This window comes from Poecile atricapillus, chromosome 3 (genome assembly GCF_030490865.1).
Source record: "Poecile atricapillus isolate bPoeAtr1 chromosome 3, bPoeAtr1.hap1, whole genome shotgun sequence".
NCBI lineage: Eukaryota > Metazoa > Chordata > Aves > Passeriformes > Paridae > Poecile > Poecile atricapillus.
In genome coordinates this window covers 77,986,131-78,008,469 of record NC_081251.1, presented here as the reverse complement: position 1 = coordinate 78,008,469, position 22,339 = coordinate 77,986,131, and the positions used below count along the sequence as shown (strand labels likewise).

Below are 22,339 nucleotides of genomic sequence, written 5' to 3'. Positions count from 1 at the left end.
TGACATTTTTATCTAGAAAAGTATGAGCCTTGCTGTGCATGTCACCTGTGCATGTATTTAGGCTCTCAAAAAATATAATGCTGAATTTAAACAAAGACTCTCCCTTCTTTCCAGTTCTCTATTTTCAAGCTGTGTGATAGGAGGGGAAGTATGCTGTCATCCTCAGGAAAGGACGATGAACCCCAGCTTGCTGTTTGCTTCACTTTGCAGTACAGCAGAAGTATCTGAGTGAGTTATGCCCTTGCTTGCCTTGTTTCAGGTGCCCTTGAACACAAACGGGAACTGTAGACAGCTTTTAGGAGTCAGGATAGAGGTGACAAACTGCTACCAGTTTGTTCTTGCCAGCCAAAAGGAAACTCATTCACTGCATATTAGCTTTTTATACTTTTATTTTTGTATAAACAAACATTAAGACTAATTTTGTTAAGGCAGTTGTAGAACATACAGTTGCTTGTGGGGATGAGAGGCAAACACTGCTTCCTAATAACCTATGTCATTCCTTTAATACAATGAACTGGACAAGTTTAACTTTGGCAAGGACCATAAGCTTTCTCCATTTATCAGTGAGTGCTGGAAGGGCCTCAGTGGTGTGCCAGAACTTGCACAAATGCTTAGGAGGATGGATCCAGGAGTGGCATCTTTGGCCCTCAGCCCGTTGTAAGGGTTGGTATCAGGGAAATGGGTATGAAATTATCTCTGCACTCTTTCAGAAGTATTTAGTCGTTTGGTGCTTTCCTCTGGGAGAAGGGCACTGCAGGCAGTTGGAGGGGAAAGGACTGAGATTCAAAAGGAATGCCAAATGTCTTCCTTACTGCACATTAAAGCTGTGGTTTTTAGGAAGGCAGAACAGCCTCTGTCACTCCAGGAGTATGTATTTGCTGTTCAGAACTACTCACCCACCACCCTGAGAAAAGGCCACTGGGCCTGCCAGGAAATGTTTGCAGTAAACTGTCACCCTGGAGAGGCCCTTCCTTTCTCCCACCCATTTTCCAACTCCTGTGTACAGTGTCTTCAGGTCTGGCCTGTTAATGTGCCTGATCCTTACTAGAGGATGCAATACTCAGGTTTTTACTGTTAAGAATGTTATAGCAAATTGAGTGCAGGGCACAATGCTTTATTAGATAGCATTTTAAATATTACAGTATTTTCTACTCTTGGGCTCCAAAAACTGCATCTGAGCCTGTATTTCTGTTCATGACATTGAATGACTTATTCCTGAAAGCTTCAGAACATAGGGAATGGATGTGTACACGAGATGTGTGAGGCAAAAAGCCCCCAAAGCAGTCTCTCACACTTCACATGGCCTATTCCTTCCTTCATGTTTTAAATTTTACTGCCTCCACTACCCCTAAACTTCACTTAGTGCTCCATGATAAAAGCACTACTTCACCTGCTTTTTAGGTCCTGCATATTAGAAAGGTGAGTTTCTAGATGATCTGATGTACTGAACAGCAAATACGTATTTCATGGAATGATTCATATTGTTGTATTAGCCTGTTTCTTCTGGCCTCAATTTTATGATAAGAAAAAAGCAATGTTTTTATACCAGCTGCTAGAATAAGACTCTCACTTTTTTCACTGGGGACTGGCATGGTTTAATCCTGTGTCCAATGAAAATGGACTATCTTTTTGAGAGTGTCAATCACAACCTCAACTGCTCACTGTCAGGATCTGTAGACTTTAAAAAATTGGGATTTCTTTTCCAATCATATTTGCTGTTAGTTAATGGCCCCTCTTATACTTTTTGCCCCTTCTGGTTTAAAGAACTTATTTCTACTAACTTGCAGACCCTTAACTCTGGAAGTTTAAAAACAGGAGGTGGCTGCCTTGAAATCAGTACCGGGAATGTCAGAGCAACCCCACTTTCCTCAGAGCTTGATTCTAGTTTTATTTAAATCGGAAGGGTGTCAAATCAAGACATATATTAAAAAAATCAGCCATACCCACTGAGTCCTAGGTCTCTCTCCCAGTTCCCCCTCCTCCCCAGAAGAAAATAATTTACTATTACTTCAGGCTGACTGTTATGAGGCACCAAGTAAACTAATTTATCAGAAAAGACAGGCAAGCAGATTAATTAGGATCACAACAGTACAGGTGTGGGGCATACATTTTAATGCAGACTCTGCATTATTTCACTACACCATGCCCCATTGTTTTCTTTCCACAATTGTTAGGCTGGCCTGGAATTTTAAGTAGCATTTAAAGCCAAAAGGAATTTTACTACCTCAGTTTTTCCAAACTAAAAATGACATTTACTCTGAAGAATTACAGGTTTCAGCTATCCCTCAGATGTATGGCCTGGGGAAAGAGAGGGCAGTGGGTAACTTAGCTCTGCTCAGGCCACAAGGCCAAATTCTGATCCAGGTTATGCTACTGCCAGACTGATGTCTGGATGTCCAGGGTCTGGCTGAAGTTTTGAAGGGCCCATGTAGTGCACACTGTGGGAATAAGTTCTAGATGTACAAAAACTCTACTGTAGTTCTGCCACTTCAGCAGAGCTGCTTCAGTCCAATACTGCTATAACCAAGCACAGCATCCCGCTGTGCTGTATTTAAACACTGACAGATTATGGTTGTTAAACTGTGTGATCTACACAACTATCAAGTTTAATCATCTTGTAACAATCTTCTGACATTAAAGCCTGTACCTCTGGTTAGTTCCAGGTAGTCTCTTCATATAAGCACGCTGGAATATTTTTTTTTTCTTCAAAGCTTAAGACACTTCATAGGAAAACAAACCAACCACACATGTGCGAACCTGTTGTTGAGTGTATACGAAGGAGTGCATTTTTCCAGCATATCATCCAGCCCAAACCCCAGAGAAAAACAACAGGAGCACAAATTCAGATTTGCACGGCAATTACTCATCCTCTGATCTCTCTTGAAGGACCGTGATACGAACTTAAGAGTTTTCAGCGGTTGCATTTGTTCCCTTTGGATTGAAGCAGTCTCTGAAGGTGCTACTTTTGTTTCTGTTTGTTGTCATTGTTGCCATAGGTGGAGCCCTTGTTAATTTCTGTAACCCCGATCATCCATCTGACACCAACAGAAGCTGCAAAACAAACAAACAGCGTTAAAGCTGCTTGAGGCAAGGTGTGAAGATCTGCACTGGTGTAGCATCATGAAAGAGCCCTTGGATGAAAGGTGCATTTGATGCTCCCACACCTCCACACCGACTTATTTGCCTGTGGCATCTCATGAAGGAAGAGCCCGTGGCTGGACCCGTCCCCTCCCATCAGCAGGGACAAGGCTACAAGGAACCAGGATGGGTGTGAGAGGCACAGGCGTGCACAGCCTGTGGAATTCTGCTGGCTTTCAACAGCTCCGTGTCTGGAAGAGCACAAGCAAGAGAACTTCAGATCTTGTTAAACAAAAACCACGTAAGTTGTGGCATTTGTTAATGCTTGCTCATGAAAAAGTCAATTACAAGAAACCAGAATAATTTAAAAGACTTTTACAGACGATTGAGTGGTAATAATTCACCATGTGCAAGGATTATTTTATTTATTTATCTGTAGCACTTAAAGTGACTAAGTTGAATGCAACTTAGTTGAATAAACTCCTCCTCTTACATTTTTGCTTTCTTTGTAAAGAGGCTCAGCTGCCCAAAATCTATTATTCCTCAAGCTTCTGCTCAGCTAATGTACAGATTCAGAACTGCCATGCTTCTTTCAGCCTAAACCTATTAGGAAGTCACATCTTCCCTCCGGTCAGAATGCTTTCCAAAACAAAAGGAACCCAAACCAAACAAAAAAACCCAAGAAAGCCATAAACCTCCCCTAAGCCTCCAAATCCCACTGTTCTGACTGATGGTGAAAAGGCCCAGTAAGGTGAGGTGCTCTGAATGTCTCATTCCCATCAGTCTTCTCTAAAATGACTCTGGACAAATTCTCACCAGCCAAAGGACTCTCTGTGGTTAAGTCAGTGCCTGAGATCCCCAAGAGAATCCAGAAGTTTCATCCCACTGCCAGGGGAGGGTCTGTCAGCTGGCACACAGCGCTGCCCTGTGCTTCACCAGCTGCTGCTTGGCACAGCACCACTGGCCACAAAGAGCCACCACCACACACTCGTGCTGTGTGGTGTGACAGTAAACTGACTGCTCTTAGAGTGCAAGTGGCAACTGGATACCAGGGATGAGTCACACGTGATGTGACAGCATGGCTGGACACTGGGAAGCTGGTCTGCCCATGGGGCTGCCCTCGGGTCTTGTGGATGGGATGCCAGGAAAGCAGGGCCCTCTCACAGGCAGAGCTGTGCAGTCAACAGTCCAGAAAGGGAGCTGGCTCTGAGGGCACTCACTGTCACTTACACCCCACTGTCAGTCCCTGAATAGAAACACACACCACAGAGACAAGCAAAGGGCTTCACTCTCACACAGACAAGAAAGAAAGAAAACCATCTCTGACATTTAACTGGCCATGAGGTGGGGAACACAAGAGAAAGATCCAACATGTAGCCTGCAGTCTGGGATCATAACATAATGGTAAGCATGAAATCATTAAGATTTTAACCACAAGGCATAGAAACAGCATCTGGAGATGGACACAGAGCATAAACAAGAGCAACTGTTACAGCAGCCACATATCATACTGGGGATTTCATCAAGTTCCAAGAATGCTTGGACACAAAAAACAACTAGTTCAGATGTCTTTTCTCCTTTGCTCCCTGGCAGAAGCTGCCACTGCCTTCTGTCCCCACTTCACTCTGTAGCCCTCAGCACCCTGGGGAAGGTGAGGTGCAAGGAGAAGAGGACTACTCGTGTTTGCCAAGTGTGTGGAAGCACAGTGGGGTAAGGCTGGGCTGCCTCACTGGTCTGTCCCTGCACTGCCTCCTCACCACAGCTCTCCTGGAGCCCCAGTGCAGACCTGAGCGGTACCATCACATTTAAGGATTTATTCACTTTTGGTGTTACATACAACTGTAGTAAGGGGAACTTTAGGGTTTTTACTTCAAGAAATGGGGAGAAAGGGAGATCAAGCAGTAACTCATCAGCAGTGCCTAACTTTACAGCTGTGAGGGTTTAAGACCACCCTGAGAAATCCATGACAGAAAGTACTGGCTGAAGCACCCCTGCACTACTCCACAGCAAACTGAGATAACTGAGCTCCTGCATCTTTTTGCCCACCATTTCTCAGCATCCAAAAGATGCAGGAGGTTGCTGAGGACCCGCTCTGCCTGCTGGAGTGCTGGGGGTTCAAGGAGGGCTGAGCTTACACAATCAAGAGAGCCATAATCTCTTTCCTGGGACACGTTTTAGCTGCAAGGAAACCACCACCTCCACATGTAGTATCTCATACCTCAGCAAAACCTCAGCTCAAAGCATTTCCACCTTTTCTCTTACACCTCAGGACGTTTTCTCATCTGTTACCCAGCCTTTAGACCATACAGCAAGTGCTATAAGCAGCACAGCAGGTAGGGGCATAAAAATTTCCCATATGTAGTTTGCACTTGAGTTATACAGGTTATGCATTAAGATTTGTACAACTAAAGACTGTATGAATGGTAGACATTTCCATTGAGGGCCCATCCTATATACTATGAAAAAAAGGGAACAAGCAACACACACAAAAAAAAGGCAAACAACCCACCCCAAACCCCCAGTTTCTAGGCACCAGGCTGAAAGGCCAGACTATCTGGCAGCTCCACCAAAAGGCAGAGTAACGTAGGCACGACCCTGCATGTGGCTTGTATCCTGTTGTAAAACTTACTACAACCCTGCTGGCTTGTCCCCTCCTCACCTTCCATTCATCTCAGCCTGGAGGCATTGCCAGCCTTGCTGCCCAGGTCACATGGTGCTCCAGCCCTGTGGTCCACACTCTGCTCCTGGGCACTGTGAAGTCCCCAGGTCTGTGGTGTGATCCCCCACGCCCAGTGCACAGCACACACACTGCAGCTCCCACGGGATCCCATCTGGCTCATCACTACTTGCACATGGTTCAGATGGAACACTTCTCTCGCCTACAACTGATACGTAGCTGCTGGCCCTGTGCCACCAGCCCAGGTGCCACCGTGCTTTTAGCATTCAACTTGGAATAGCTGCTGCTCCCTTTGAAAACCCTCTCATCTTTTGCATACATTCCTCTTTTAACTGCTGTTGACAGCTTTACAATAAATTACTTCTAGAGCATGAAGGGTGGGTGTCTTCCTCAACACAAGTTATCAAAACATGAAAGGCAACCCAACATTTGTTCTTTGAAGCCAAATGAGACTGGGGAAGCAGGAGGAGAAAGAAAAGAAGCTACTGTCAAATAAGAGATACTGACATTCCACAGATGAGCTCATTGCTTCAGCACCAAACTATCAGCACCAAGTTTTAAATAATTGTTGTGAGCTAAGCACTAAATCTCTTGCCATGTGTCCTGTGAAACTAAAGCTGGTTTCCAAAACACTTCTGTCCCTGAAACTACTTGAGCATTTATCCTCTGGAGCAGTGACTGCCTTGTATTGATTCAAGTAGTATCACAAAGGGCTCCAGGCCCAGGCCAGCAGTAAGGTACGGCAGCAAGGCCAGCAGTGTGGTGACTCTTGGGGGTACAAACAGCCAAACTGCTGCACAGCGAGGCATGAGGGGACAGCATTCACAGTATAAAGAAATATCATTGATTTAGGGCTGAAAGAATTTGAGCTGAATCAAGCAGAACTGTACATACATTGGTTATTCACTCTTAGATCTCAGAGTTAGGGTCTGAGGGATTACCATCCTTCCACTCCAGCTCCACAGAGTACAACTCCAGAGTATAACATTCTTCTTACAGCTCTTTCCACCTAAACAGCCAGTTACTTACAAGCCAGTCGGTGTTTTACTGGAGAATTATAGTAGAATTTAGATACTAGAATATAGAATAGTAGAATTTAGAATAAATTCTGCTACAATAAGCAGAAACTATCCAAATGACAAACAACAAGCTATAAACAATACAGAGGGTACCAGGTAAAAGGACCTCCTAGTTACTCTGCTCTATCAGAAAAGGTTTATTTTGTGCTTATCTGCACCTGTATCAGGTACTGAAACCCACCCTTAAAACCAGCAAACTACTACAATGGGCTATTAGGGACTGCAGTAAAGTTCCTGAATTCTGGAGTATCAGTGCCATAGAAAAAAACCAAACCACTACCCGTGTGCTTCAGTTAGAGTGAGAAAAGGTTTGCTAGGAGCAAGGGGAGAGCAGATTTTGCCATCTGATAAATCCCTCCGGTTTACAAAAAACTTCCCTTTTACATTGTTAAGCCACCAGGTGCCAATTACCTCTCACTGTAAAGAGAGCAAACACAATCCTCCCAGCTTTCCTATGGCCTGGCTGTGCTGGGCAGGCAGCTCCAGCTGCCACAACCTCCAAGCTGCGTTTGTGCCCATGCTCTGCTGTCTCCCAGACACTGCAGGAGTCACTTTGGAGCCCTTGCCTAAAGCTGGAGACAAACTGCAGAATAAAATGCTGGTTGCTCCTCTGTAGATGGCTGCACCACATCCAGAACATTCATGACAGAGATCCCCCTTAGGATACAGGACACAGTTAGGGGAGAATGACCTTGCAACAGAAACTCAGCTGTTGGTTACGAAAGTCAGTGTGACAGCTCGGGCTGAGGTTTTTTCCTGCTTCCACAGAAACAGACCAATTATTCCCAACTAGCAATAACATTGGTTTTAATGGAGTATGGCAAAACAGAAACAGCCTATAACATACTAAGGTCACTGTTGCTCTTTTGGCACATAATGACATATCCAGTTTTAAGTGACCAGGATAAACCAGCTCTGTGTTTTGTTTGGTTTGAATAATGGCTGAGCTTTCTTCCACTCCTGTGCATTTTCTTCCCTCCACAGTTTCACAGAGGCTGCTGTCTGCTTGTAAGTGACATCATCTTTCCCATTCCCTGCTTATCAGCAAAAGGTGGCTGAGTCTGATCAGGCAGCAGCCTCTGCCACGGTCCTCCACTGCAGGGCAAATCCCAGGCCCCTGCAGGCACTTTGGGATTGGTTCCACCACGAGTGGAATGAGAACTGAGCTGCTGCTGAGCACAGAGGTGCTGCAGAGGCAGCAGAGGGCTGCAAGCTGCACCAGCCCATGGGCGGAGCAGGTGTGTATGGGGCAGCAATGCACATCCCACACCCTTCAAGGGGCTCTCTGCTGGGCTTTGGCAGTCTGGGAACTCACCCAATGCTGCTGTTCATTCTGGCAGCAGGCTACTCCTGTAGTCTTCTGGTAGCTCTAGTGTTACAGATAACCTGAGAATAAATCCTTTGGATTATCACTGCATTGAAGAGATGACTCAAAGCAGCCTGCTTATTAACCTTTCCTTGTGGCTAGAAGCAGAAGAAAGTTAAGTGGGAAGTAAGACAGCAAGAAAAGGGGAAAAAAACAAAAAGAAGGTTGTTCTTGTTGTCTATTCTTGGTAGCATCATGGCTTTTTCCCTTTACAGGTTCTTTCTTTCACTTCCTGATAGAGAAAAGACATGACCTAGGTCACTAATGTCAAGATTGTATTAGGCTTTGGGTGGAGGATGTGTGGTGTCACTCAGCTCAATTATAAAGGGCTAAGTCCAAAACCATCACAAATGCTACAATACTAAGTAAAGCAGTCAGCCCCGAGGTTAAACTCCAGAAACCCTGAATAATGGTGTGAGACTCCCTGTGGAGGCTACACAAGGCATGAAGCAGTTTGAAATAGCACCCAAACAACCAGTCTGCTGAGTGGAGAAACTGAATTAAGAGAAAAATGCTAAAGGAAAGATGAGAAATTTAAACCATTTTGCAACAGCTACGCTTTAGCGCACCATTAGGCCGACGTTCCACAATCCAGCACCAAACAGACTATGACAGCATTTCTTCCAATGGCAGCACAAATATCCTGTTGAGCAAATTGCCAGGCAGTAGCATTTGCAATGGTGTCACACCTCATCCCACCCACTGCCGTTTACCCACTTTGCACAGGAGCATGGGGGAGGCTGATCCACCCTTCTCTGCAAGTGACAGGGATTTGAACCCATCGCCTCCCATTCCCAAAACATACCAACCACAGTGCTCACTCTACACTCCCATCCTCTTCACCAGTCAGAGAAGGGGAAGGGGACACTGCTTGTGATTTCCAACAAGTAAGGTGGGTGGAAAAAGGCTTTTAAGTTGTAGTTGCTACTCTGATGAATTCTTGTGCATTTTACACAAAGCATTTTGAGGGTAACAAACAGCAACAGTTTCTCCAGATGAAGACAAGAGCTCAGGATTCCCTTCTCTTTTTCTCTACCCTGCCCACCTAATATACCAACTATTATGCTGGACCTTATCCTTGCTCGTTTTCCTTCCTCTGGCTCAAAGCATCATGAAGGAAATTTCCTGCCTCCATGCACACACAAGTTGTTCCTTCTCCAATTAACTCTGTAAGAAGCATCAGCAGGAGCTTAATGCAGCATTTGTTTTGGTGGGCAGTTTCTGAAAAAGAATCCTTTGTGCCTACCACATAAAACTCTTCACAGATGGCTAAAAGGTTGGTAGTTAGTTTTATCTTGATCAATCTAGCTCAAGATTCAGACTTCTGAGAATGCAAAAAAATGTTATGTGCTAGGAACAATTTCCTGGGTAGAGAACAAAGATCAAATTCCTAGACAAGAAAATGCCCCACATTTTCCTGTCTCCTCTGTGCTGCCATTCTGGACATGGCTTTTTAAGTCAGCTCTATATCCAAGTTCTCTGAGAGTCAGGATGATTGTGAAGTTCTATTTCTTTTTCCAGGGTTGTTTGTAATACACACAGATGTGAAGGTGATGAAGTCATAAATACCTGTGATGGTCAATGCAGTCACAGAAAGTATTTACTTAAAAAATGTATGGCTTATTCTGGAATGGAACTTATTCTTCAAACCAGCACTCAATCACAGACACCCAGATATGATGCAATTTGCTAAACTGACCTGGTTCCTGCTGCCATGAAGAACACCAAATAAGATCTCCCACCCTTTCCTTAAGCCAGCTCCTTGTTTTGTTTTTCTTCTAGCTCTTAAAATACCAAACTAGTTGAAATATGAACCAAGACAGTTCAGAACTGCCACAGGAACTGTAGGAATCACCTGCAACAGTCCATGCCCTGTGCTACATAAATCAGAGTAGATGGCCACAACAGGCTGTGCTTAAATCATGAATTCATGGATTACCAGTGCTTGACATATCAGACTATAATTAGCCAAAAGCATTCTCAAAGGAATAAATTATTCTTGTGCCTCTCTTCTAAGCATTTAAAGTAGAACACAGCAACACACAAGAAAAGAAAGCCTTTTGTAGGCAACCCACTGACAAGTCACTGTTTGAATTCTACAGAAACAGAACATTTTTGTACACAGCTTTTACAAATAATAGTACAACTATAAAAAAAAAAATTAACAAAAAAAGGAATAATTTTATCCTAGTCCAGGCTAGAGTGGACATATTAGATGGATTGCTGAATTCACAAGTCATCTTCATATTTAGCAGATCTCAGTAAATCCTATTGGACAGTTACCCTGTAAGTAATCCTTTGGAATCAGAAAACTTACCTATTATAATGACAAATGCAAAACTAGCCAGTGTCAGTGATGACCCACTGTTGATCATGTTGATGAGCAGCTTGAACAAAGGATATAGCAGCAATAAGGCCCAGAAAAGCCAGTTCAAAAGTGTCCATGGTCGGCGAGGTGGTATTGTAGGGACTGCTGGGTAGGTTCCTGTGCGGTAATACTGTTCCTGGAATGCATCCTAGGAGAACAAAGGAGGGCAACAATTAAATCCCCATCTGCTAACAAAACTAGCCATTCCTGGCTTTGATGTTTCTCCTTCTGGAGGCTTGTAACCACAAGGGAAGATCAAAGACCAGCTGATGGCTGGAAAGCTTGTACTTTGAAGTCAATGAACACAGTCAAAAAAAAAAAAAAAAAAAAGAAGAAAAACGAAAGAAAAGAATGGGTGAGCATACACTGATGTGTGAATACTTTCTTTCTCCTACACACAGCAGCTTGAAAAATGCCATACCTGGAGAGTATAGCAGCCTAGGAAAACAGGAGGGATGATAGGCTGTACACTCCTGCAGCAATGCAGACATCACTGCTGAACCTCCTGCAGGAGCCACAGCCACTGTACAAGCACTGCAGGTAAGCCAGGGAAGTGTCTGGGCTCCATACTCAGCAGCAATCTCTGTTCCCTCTTGTTTTCTCCAGCTGCTGCTCTCAAACATCCCCCACAAACCTGTCAGAAAAGGCGACCAGGCACCACTTTGTCCCACACCCTGAAGAACACCACCCCATCCTGTCCTTGTCCCACAGATGTAGTCTTGTTCCACCCTGTTCCCATGACACTTGTGGTAGGAAGTTTGGGTGCTGAGCCTCCCTACAGGCAGTTCAGTGAGTAAACAGTACAAAATCTCTCCCCGGCTTTGAGTAAATGACTCAACCTTTAAGTATAATACAAGGAGGAAAATGGGGTGGGGGTTGTTTTTTTCTATTTTGTAGCATCTGTTTCTCAAAGGACAGGCAATTTTGAAATCTGTACCTTCCTCCATATCCCCCATGGGTGAATAGCATTGCCTTTACTGATCTCATCAACCCAAGACATCAAAAGTGGATGGGGGGAAAAACCCCTTCCCTCCTTGTTCAAAAGCAAAGATTATTAATCTATTAATCTGTGTTACCACAAAAAACTGGCTAATTAATGAAGTCAGTATTAGACTGACACAAAAAACCCACCTTAAATTAATCAGAATGAAGTATGATTTTTCTTTAAAGAAACGATTTTTGTTTTCTAAAAATTCTAGGAAAGCCAAGACTAATCAAACAAAATACTATTTTATCTACTATGCTATGAATTTACGTTTACTTATACCCTGGCTGACACAAACAATTCTTTACTTACTTAATAGCACCTTGAGCAATTAAAAGCTGTTACCACTTTATCTATTTCAAAGTGAACATCCAGGCTTTAAGGGATTATGCAGTAACTAAAGCATAACTAAAGCACTGTCTTTATTGAGACTACAAAAATTGTGTTTTACTCATGTGAGCTGGATTGTAGTGGGATCACTGTGTCCAATTACTGAGCCACCTTCAACAGGGTTCAGAGCATATGAAGTTTTCTTCATAGCGCAGTGAAGACTGCTCTATAACACATCATCAGTAAACTGAATTTACTACATCCAGTTAGGTTTCCAAATACTGGTATTACCCAGGAGAAGTGAAGAATTCCCGACTGTTGCTGGCATTGCCATTAGAGGGCCTGCTACTACAGAGAGCAGGACAGGCTAGCTTGAAACAAGCACAGCAGGGTTTTCTTTGTTGGCTCTGCATGGCATGAGGGGCAGCAAAACCACTGAGCACACTTCACTGACAGGCTTGAGGCAGATGGAAAACAAATACAAAAGGCAAAACAATGTCAAGGCCAACAGCTCTGCTGCATTTCCCAGTGTTGTGGGGAACAGCTCTTCAGTTACGGTTCCTTACCCTTAAATACGTTCATTCACCTGCAAAAGGCAGCTACAGGTTCATCTGTCTAGAAAGCTTTCGCAAGGGTGCCTATGATACCCAGCAACAAGTCAGGCTTTAAACAGGTAATACACCTCACCATTTCCCAAAATCACCTCACTCACATTAGGTTCCTTTCATTCCTCTGCCTACAGAGCTTCTTTTCAGTTTGTAATAAATTCCATCCACGCAGGTATCACATTCCAATGTGGAAACATGCTCCCTCTATTGCCCCCACCAAATTTAAGTTACTTCAGACAGTGAAGGGGAGGGGTAATGCAGTTAGGGGAAATCAGGGAACTCCCAACTCCTTGTGAAAGACTAACTGGATTTCTCCTTCCTGTTCCCACCAGGAGATCTGATGGCAGAGGTATGCCACTGCCCCTCCGTGAGGAAGCATACAAAGAATGAGTATCCAAAACTATATTCTTTGTTCCCAAACACTGGAGTTCTGCACACTTCAAATACAACTAACTCTTCAGTTAGGTATTGCTGATTTCCTAGGACTTTTCTGTATATATATTTTCAGGCTTTATTTTCCAAGCTTCTCTTACAAGCAAGAAGAATTAGAAGCTTGCCCTCTTTTTAATGGAAATTAAAATTCCCGAGCAGAACTTCTACTTCAGGCACTGAGCCTATAAGGAGGTAAAAAAAGAAAACAAACATGCAAGGACTAGCAGAATTGTGACTACTACATATTACCTCTTCAGACCTGGCAAAAAGATCCTCAACCTAGTCCTTGTTAAAGTCAAAGGGAGCCTTTCTAGGTAGTTAAAAAAAATTAAAATAAATAAAAAGAAAAGGCAATGTGCAGCCCAAATTGAACTTCTGTCATAATTTGGAACTAACTGATACAGTGCTGGCCATATGTGGAGGGACAAAAATCTACCCCTGGTGAAGAAGAAGCATGTGGACGTGGTACTTACTGTTAAGCCTGGAAAAGGAAGGAGAACAGTGTTTGTTTTAGAGCAGCAGCACAATACTGCTGTTTATCTGGCAGGACTCTCTGCAACTGCGTTTGTAGCAGTGACCAAGCCAAAAAATGAAGTGATAAGTAGCAAGAACATAAACATGACAGGCTCCCAGGGAGAAGTATCTCAGACTGAGGCACACGTAGGTGAGATCAGAAAAGGAGGCAAAAAGCAATGGAATAAACTTCTTTCAAAGACCCTCACCCCTTTACTAATGTCAATATATGGAAATAAATAAATAATAATAATAATAAAACAAATCATGTCCCTCTAAACCCAGTAACAACTGATTTCATTACTCATTCCAACAGCTCTGCAATCCTGATCATCTTGTGTGCACAGGCCTTGACCTCAGCACCTGTGGCACTCTCCAGCCACTAAATCATGCTACTACAGCATAATTCAGCACACTCTAAGTCTTGAGAAACTACTGAAAAATTATTAAACTTATTGAGAATAAGCAAGAGCACAGGGAACCATAATATGTGTTAAAAAAGGGTCTCTAATTTCCAGCAGTGTGCACATTTTGTCTTTGAAACAGCAAGTGAAGTGCTGCAACCAAAACGGAGAAAGCAGGGATGAGTGTGTATCTTGCAATGAATTACTGCCCTTTGAATGACAATTTTTTACACTGTATCATAAATATTTTCTGACTCTGAAGATGATCTGAAACAGAATGAATTTTTGGAAACAGCATCTGGGCAGCACTGCTGTTTGTAATCTGACCTAAGAGCCTATTATCTTTTTAAGATGCAGGGCAGAAAGTTGAAATAAAATTCTATTTTTACCCTGCAGGTGGGCTTTCATCATCTCAGAACTCTGGAAGCTGTCCCTGCTCTATATTCTGCCAGGCTGATTTTACAAAGACATGGGCTTCACTAAACCAGGAGTGACTGCAATGAAGTAAGTTTCACTAAAGTAAAACAGATGGAGAACGAGAAACATGCTGCCTTCAGAGAAAAACTAAAATCATCACCAAAAATCCCAAACCAAAACACAAACAAACAACTCTCCCCAGCCTTAATCAATCAAAACCATTCACATAACCAAAAAAGGTTTTAGTGGAACGGAAAACTGAACACACCATACTTCACTCCCAGATGCAAAACTTCACTCCTATTCTTAAACAGGAGACTAGAGACTTAACCAATCAGCAAATGAAGTTTGCTGTTTGTCACGAAGAGTCTGTCATGAGGAACAGATATGAAGAATACTATGATATATTGTACAATATAATATTATGGAGGATAGATGTACGCTGTTTGCACTAGAAGCAACTGAGCGTTTGCCAAAGAGGGAATAGCAGAAAAATCTTGGAGTGAATTACTGTAACTATGTAATAACGGATTCAGTAAAACAATCACCACATTCACACTGACTTCCTGTCTTGCAAACATCTGAATAGTTCTCAGGGACATGAAGCAGGGCTACAAAGACATAGCAGCAGAAGGTGGACTTCTGCAACATTGAACAAAAGGACCATTTGCATGTACATGGGCCCGTGGTAACATCCTGAAGTTCTGCAAAGGTGCTGGGGAGTGTTAGGGGCACAAACTATCAGAAGGGGGATCAGAGGCAAAGGCAGTAGACTTACAAGTGAGGTCTCATGACACATTTACTTTCCACATTCCTGTAAGCAAGCTGCTTAGAGGAGCTATGAATTACACCAGAAACAGTCATGGTTTGAAACTGAGAACAGCCAGGGCACTATTGATACAGAAATGCTAACGTGGTATCCTGAGAAGAGCATGACAAATGGCACAGCAGAATTTTGCTGTCCCAGTGAGAGGAAATCAAGAACATAGCTATATTCTATAATTTCTAAATCCAAAGCACTGTTGCATTCCAGTGTGAATACATAATTGATCAAGGTATTGAAGCAAAGTGAGCTGCCAGGCCCTCATGCCGTGCATACCTGTGACTCCCACTAACTGAACTGGGAGTGCTGTGTTCATTCAAAAAGCACATCCCCCAACAACTATCTCCAATATTCATAAAAACAGCCCAGGAGAAACAGACTCTGTAAGACTTGAAGGATTCATATGAAAGCATTTGCGAAGAAAAAACTGGGCATCTACAAACACAATCACTATTATTCTCTCCCCATCCTATGAAATTAGGAATCTTAAATGCATGCCATCTATACCCACAGTGTGAAAACAATTTATCAACCAGTCCTTCTAATGCTGGATGTCTGCCTTGGCAAAAAAAGGCAGGGTAAAACAAGGGACAAAAATTCTAATACACTAAAGAAAGTATCTTATTTAGGCCACAAATTTACTCCTTTATTTAGAAGGTGTCTTCCAGGGGAAGGGGGTCTTTCTACCAATCATAAGGCAGTAAGGCAATTTTGATTTTTGTATCTTTATGCAGCTTTCTAAAGAAGAGGCTTAAAACTGCTCTAGAAAGGCTTGTTTAAGCTTTCTTCATGTTGCTCTATGTAGAAAATGAAAGCAATCATGACTGGCAGCACAAGATCAGTTTGTATGTAGAGAAACACAGCACTTAACCTGAAAACCAGACAAACCAACTCACCCCAAGCCTCCAAACTAGGACACTACACATGCACACTGTAAAGGTCTACTAGCACTATAAATGATTGAGCACTAGTGGCTCACAAGCGCTGTCTTGACAAAAAAACCAACCTTTTCTTGATATAGTTTGTGGAGCCAGGTAGAACATTCCTGCTCATCTTCTGGGACATCCTCTAGTGGAATCCGCCTGCCAATGGTAAAAAAGAGAAATTGAAGAATATTGAATACTTTGACTTTCATGAACAGCACTTACATTATACAGACAGATTATCTGACAGGAGACTCACTACATTTTTCATCTTTTTTTTAAATCATGCAACACCTACAGCACTTCAGCAAGCAAATATAGAGGAGATTTTTAAGAAATCTGTGATAGTCCCCAACTAATCGCAAAAACAAATTTAGTCATGAGGTTTACCCTGCCTGTAACAGCGTTTTAGTATGGGCAAGCAGCTACCCTGAGCTGTGAAAAGCAATTCCCATGCTATGCCAGACTGACTTGCAGGAGGCTGGAATGGTGCAAAAGGAGACCCAGCAAGAGGAACCCCTCTGCTCTGCTGCCTGAGCTGACATCCACAGGCAGGGCTCTGTGAATGCCATCCAGCCAGGCCATGTACACCAAACACAGGACACCAGGCTGAGCTACCACCTGGGAAGAGGAATCAAGAGAAACTTTCTTTTTAACCCTGGATAAAAACAGTTCTGAAAAAAAAACCTTTTTCAAACAGGCAGAAAAGGAGAAATAGAAAGAAAAGGTCACCCTATTTGACTTCATGTTGCTATCTACGATAAAGCAATTGGACCAGCTCACTGGTCCACAACAGCTCTTAAGGGGTTATGATGAACTCCTGCTCACAGCATCAATTCTAGACTCCTATGCTTCAGCTCTAAATCATCACATGCCCTGAGTGCCTATAGCACAGCAGCTGCTGGTAGAGCCTCACCTGGGAATTGGCTCTTTCCCATTAAGATCATGGGAAGCCATCAGGGTGTTCGCAGTTCATAGAGACCTTAATGGAAAGGAATCCAGGTAGTATTTTTTTCATTAAACAACCCTTTCTTGGTAGGGAGGGTGTCAAATACATCAACAATGACACCACCAGGTGGGGAAGTCCTGAGTCTGACCTCCAACAGAGGAACTGGAACTATCTCTGGAACTCCTCTGTCAGAGACAGGTTTAAAGCAACTCTACCTGAACACTTAGATTTTTGTTTGGTACTCTGGCTGAATGAATGAAAAGAGGACCCAGTGCTGCTGAGCTGACAGACACACAAATAAAAAAAATAACAAACAAAAAGTTCTGTAGACATTTATGGGCTTCTCACATATTTATAATCACAGAGCTTTACCAGAAACACTTCCCAAGTCATACAAATTTTTATCTGAAGTTCTGTGAAGCAAGATCGGTAGAGATCCGCCTTCCATTACCCCCCTGAAAACATTCCCTTACTTGACCAGGTGTGATTTCAAGTACATGCTCTTGCTAAAAAGGAAAATGAAAATATGGATTACTTGCCTTACGTATAAATCTGCGTGATATTTCTTTCCATTTAGAACTCCCAGCAACGTTGGATTTTCATTATTTCTAAAATTAAGGGTAGAATCATAGACTGCAGAAACTACAAGAAGAAAAACAGGTTATATGTTTACTGTAGTAAAACAGTGGAAATAAGACAAGGAGAATATTTAAGTAAATCACCAGCAACTGCACCACAATTCGAGCTGTCACCAAGGTAAAAATGACAATGGAATATTCAATATGCAGGTTTTCAGAAGCCAAATACCCAGGGACTCTTTCAGGAACTGCACCAGAAGAATGGAAAGATTTGCTCTCCATCCACCCTTGCCTCCTTCCTCATCAGGTGCATGAATGAGGGAACAGAGTTACAGCTTCTGACAGAATTCACCTAGGACTTCCTAGGAGTCAAATGGTTGCAGAACTGTCACCTTTGTCAGTTCACTGTGAATCAACAATTACCTCCCTAAATCTAAGGAAACAACCAGGTTGATACACATTTTATAAACAATGAACAACATACACCCTTTGACTAAGAATAGGTGAAGTGTGTGTGTGAGAGAGACCTCCTGCAGCAAGAGGGCTTTATGCAGCCATAAATGGCTGGGGTGCAAAGCAGCCCTTGGTTCATGTCCATTGTTTGGTAACTCAGGCACGTCCTCTAGGGCAAAGGCAGAGAAAGAATGACACACCACATCTTGTGTGAGCTGGCTGCTGCTATGAAGACATGCAGATGTGAGGAACAGAACACAAAAGTTCTGCTGAACAAAACTGCAGCCAAACTTCCAGCGCTCAGAAAACTGTGCAGCTCAGGACTGAGCTGGAACAGAAAAAACATTTGCAAAGGCTGATGGCAGATAAACTGAAACAGCAGTAACAAGCAGTTGCTACAGAAAAAGCATTCACTGTTTAGAACCACATTAAGTGTTGCAAAAAGGTTTATTTGAACACATCCTTAGATACACTATTTTCCTGATGTCACAAAATTACCAGAGAACGATTAATTTTCCTGACACTGAAATCAGTTGTGCATCATGGTATGAACCCTTCAGGGGAACGACAGCCCTTAAGGCTTTGCAGCCAAAAAACTTTCCTATTTTTGTCACAAAAGTGACTAAGAAGCATTTTCATGTGTAGCCTGTTTCATTTTAGGCTTTCTGCTCTAGAGTTTTGCAATAATTAATAAAAATACATGTGGTGAACCTTCATTGTGAGGCCTCTCGACCCACCTAAAACTTTCATTACACAGGAGAGATTTGCTCTTGGTTTTGAAACCTCTCTAGCTATGAGAGATAAATATGGTTTGGTCTCAGCATTCAGCTCCCAGAAACTCACCACATCATTTGTTACTGCAAAACTGAATTCATAGTGGAGAATAGAACAGCCTGGCTTCAGTGCTGAAAGGAAATCCTGAAAACAAAGGCCAAACCTCTGTCAGTGCAAAAGGACTCTGTCCCTCACTAACAACTCCATTCTTCTCCTATTACAGTAGGGTTCTTTGCCCAAACTCAAAACTAAAAACAAGCCAAAATCTACTTCATGCACACTACGCTGCCTGTACAAGTATGAAATTACTTTTTTTAAAAATAAATTATCTGCCTCCATTTTTAAGCTTCTTAGTGTAGAAGGATTTTACTAATCTACTCTAATTTAGTAATCCAATGTAATTGAAGGAAAACAAGAGCTCAGTTTGGTTTACACAGTGTAAGCTTCTTAGTTTATTCTTTAATAGCATGAGATTATTCTAACAACAATAGGGATGCAATAAAACAAAGTATGATACACACAACACTTATTCTTCCATCTCTTACAAGGCATCTACATTTGAGTTTTTCTATGAATTGGGTTTTCATCGAGACATATTGGAAGATAGTTCTGCTCTAAATAAAATTTCTGTGGAGATGGACAAGAATATCTTTAGGTGCTGACAGTCTTACACAGTTTTCCTTTTCTCCAAGGGGGGGAAAAAAAGTGCTGCTCCAGTTTCCAACTGCTCTGTAGTTTAATCTTCAGTCTAGTAACTCTTAACAACACACTGAAATCTTTTGGTGCAAAGCAGTGCCAAACTCAAGACAATGATAGCAATGTGCAGAAGTAAACAGACCTCTGTTATCTAGATATAACTGAAGATAACTAAAGATTTCAGCTTTCTCATTCTGAGAGTGCAGGAAAAGAATAACAATGGAAGTGTCCAAGAAAATGGCTTCATGAAATTAAAATTTGCTAGAAAGCACCCACAGTCAAAGCAGCACCAGCATGCTGTGTGACACACTGGAACTGGTCATCAATAAACATGGATTTTGTAATTGCAAAATTAGAATTGGACATCTCATGACTTTCTCATCCAAAAGCTGAGGAGACCAGAAAATTCACATTCTAAAGCAAGTGAAAAAACGCCTCCATAGTATCTTTAAAATATTTCAACTGTCTCACTCTCAAACTAATATAAGCAGCATTTAAGAAGTTTTGCTTCAATTGTGAAATATTTTTTCAAAGGAGTAATATCTCTTTTTCATTAAAATCCAAACACAAATATTTGAAAGCCTTTTCTTTCTGTCAAAAACTGATTAGGGTTTTTTTGTTTGTTTTCTAATCTCTGCCCAGCTTTTTTTCATATCATTAACTTTTGGTTCCCTCTACAGCTTTCTGACAGAGAGCTAAGAACTTAAGAATTTAAGATTTAATTTCTTAACTTCAACCTAAAAAAAATCTTTGGATTACATATCTAGAGAGGATTTTTCTTGCTTTGACTGTCCTCTTGAATTTCACGCATTATTTTGTGGCCATGGTGGATTATGCCAGGATGATTCACTGACAAATCAAACTACAGGCATGGCTACATGCATCTTAATACTAGCAGAAAACAATCTGAAGACTGGAAAAGGAAAGGTACAGTGACATTCTCTGTACTGCTGATGTGACACTCTCTTGACACAATCCTTTGATTTAACATTTCATTAATGGGGCCAGCTTGAACAAAAACCACTCATCCTCTCAAACTTGGTTACTTGCTCTGAATGATGAATAGAAATCCACTTGAAAAAAAAAATGTCCAGGACTAAAATACAACTCAAGGAAAAAAAAAAGGCACTGCAACACCCCCAAACACTGTCATACTGAACTTCATGAGAATATCACCCTGGAATTTATTCTCATGCATTCCCTCTAGGACAGCAGTTCCCAGCATGCACAACTGGAGGAAAAGGTACACAACAAGACCTGGGCTTATCTGCAATCCATCGTGAAGTACATTTTTAAGTACAAGTCTTAACTAAACAAAAGCAGCTGAAAGGAACTGCCTTATATACAGCCAGACAGTAACAGTTAAATATATATTTTGAAATATTAGAGACATCTAGTTTTACTGTAAGTAATGGATGAATGTTTTAGAAACAGATTTGTATATTCATTTGCTTCCATGAACAGTACAGGTAGCAAACAGCAACTTATTTAGAAAGTGAACAGCTTCTAGAAATTAAGTTCCTGGGGACTGCATCTGTAAAACCATGCTGGGAGGAATGGTCACCAATGAAAATATCAGAAGAAGTTCAGAAAATATTAAAAGCTTTCTTTCCTTAAGAATCAAATTATGTATGGAGATCTGAGCTTCTGAAAGCAAATTTTGGAGGAAAAAACAATTCCATTATCACTTACGAAAGAAATTAGTCAAGAGGGAAGGTTCTTCACCTCTTCTTTTGTGTGAGAGATATTTTTATCGAAATACATCTGCTTATGCTGACAGATATGGCACCACTGGTATGGAAGCAAATGAAAATACAAATCTGTTTGTACAGATTTATTCAGAACTACTTCAGAACTCCTTCCAGAGTGACTACAGCAGGTAGCATTAAGACTTGATACAAAGTTTTGAAGAGGACCAACCTGTGATCTCTGCTGCCATGGGTGAATTACATCTACAGCCAGAGAAAACAGCATCTACTCATCCTATAGTACTACAGCCTCTGACAAGCTCAATCGCACCCTTGTCAGAAAGGAGGAAAAAAAATGGGACAGGAGCTCTCTCACACCCAGCTGGTCCCAAACCTGTGACTTGGCTCCACTGCTCTGTCATGCTGCAGCTACATCCCTTAGCAAGGTACTCCAGCCAAGCCCATCACCCTTGTGGGAGAACAGAAGGTGCATTAGCCTAAATGGCAGAGCCCAAAATGGGCTCAGGCAGCTCAGCACCACTCTCTCACTTTTAGAGATGCACAGGGATATGACCTAATTTCTAGACCTCTAGAACTTACAATTCCAGATCATGGACTGTCCAAAGAGACTGCTGTCACATTCTCTAGTCAAAAAGCATGCATGGACTTATTATCTGCACATAATAATGTTACAAGGAGTTCTAAAAAATAAGACATTGTTCTCAGATGCTCTTCACATGAACCCCTTGTCTCTATAGGAGAGAAACATACAGGAACCCAGGCAGTAACTCTTGTCTCTCCCTCTCATTGCAAGAAGTAACAAGACAAATAAAGCAACAAACCTAGAAGAACATGCAACACCAGTCTGAGGTCATCAAACTTTCAGAGGTTTGTTGGTTGAATTTTTAAGCTCAACAGTTTTTTGCTCAAACTGTATATGAGAAGTTATGACTCTGCTTCTCCTTGAACCCTCACAGGGAAATGCTGCCTTCTTACTGGCCTTACACTGCTCGATCTAGAGAGGTTACAATGTCTGGACTGAGCCAGTGACATTTGCTCCCCTACATAAATAATAATCTATCAACCTCAGTCTTCTTTTTCTGAAGGTGTTTCAAATATTTAGGGTACTAGTGTTACGGTAGTGTGTTGCATGAACGTCCAAAACTTTATAAAGGTCACTTGTGTTTCCTAAAATTGT

General features: G+C 42.1%; 1 protein-coding gene across 5 annotated transcripts in view; it reads right to left on the bottom strand.

Annotated features, from left to right (window-relative positions):
- Window positions 1–390: 390 nt before the first annotated feature.
- The window catches only part of AGPAT4 (1-acylglycerol-3-phosphate O-acyltransferase 4), a 72,667-nt gene continuing 50,718 nt past the window's right edge, over window positions 391–22,339 (bottom strand). For all 5 annotated transcript variants that reach the window (XM_058836712.1, XM_058836714.1, XM_058836713.1 and 2 more), the window contains 4 exons: window positions 17,492–17,594; window positions 16,087–16,162; window positions 10,518–10,716; window positions 391–3,051 (listed from right to left, as the gene is read on the bottom strand). In XM_058836712.1, the coding sequence (XP_058692695.1) occupies window positions 2,960–3,051; window positions 10,518–10,716; window positions 16,087–16,162; window positions 17,492–17,594 (470 nt within the window). In that variant the 3' untranslated portion in view covers window positions 391–2,959. The remainder of the gene's footprint in view (window positions 3,052–10,517; window positions 10,717–16,086; window positions 16,163–17,491; window positions 17,595–22,339) is intronic.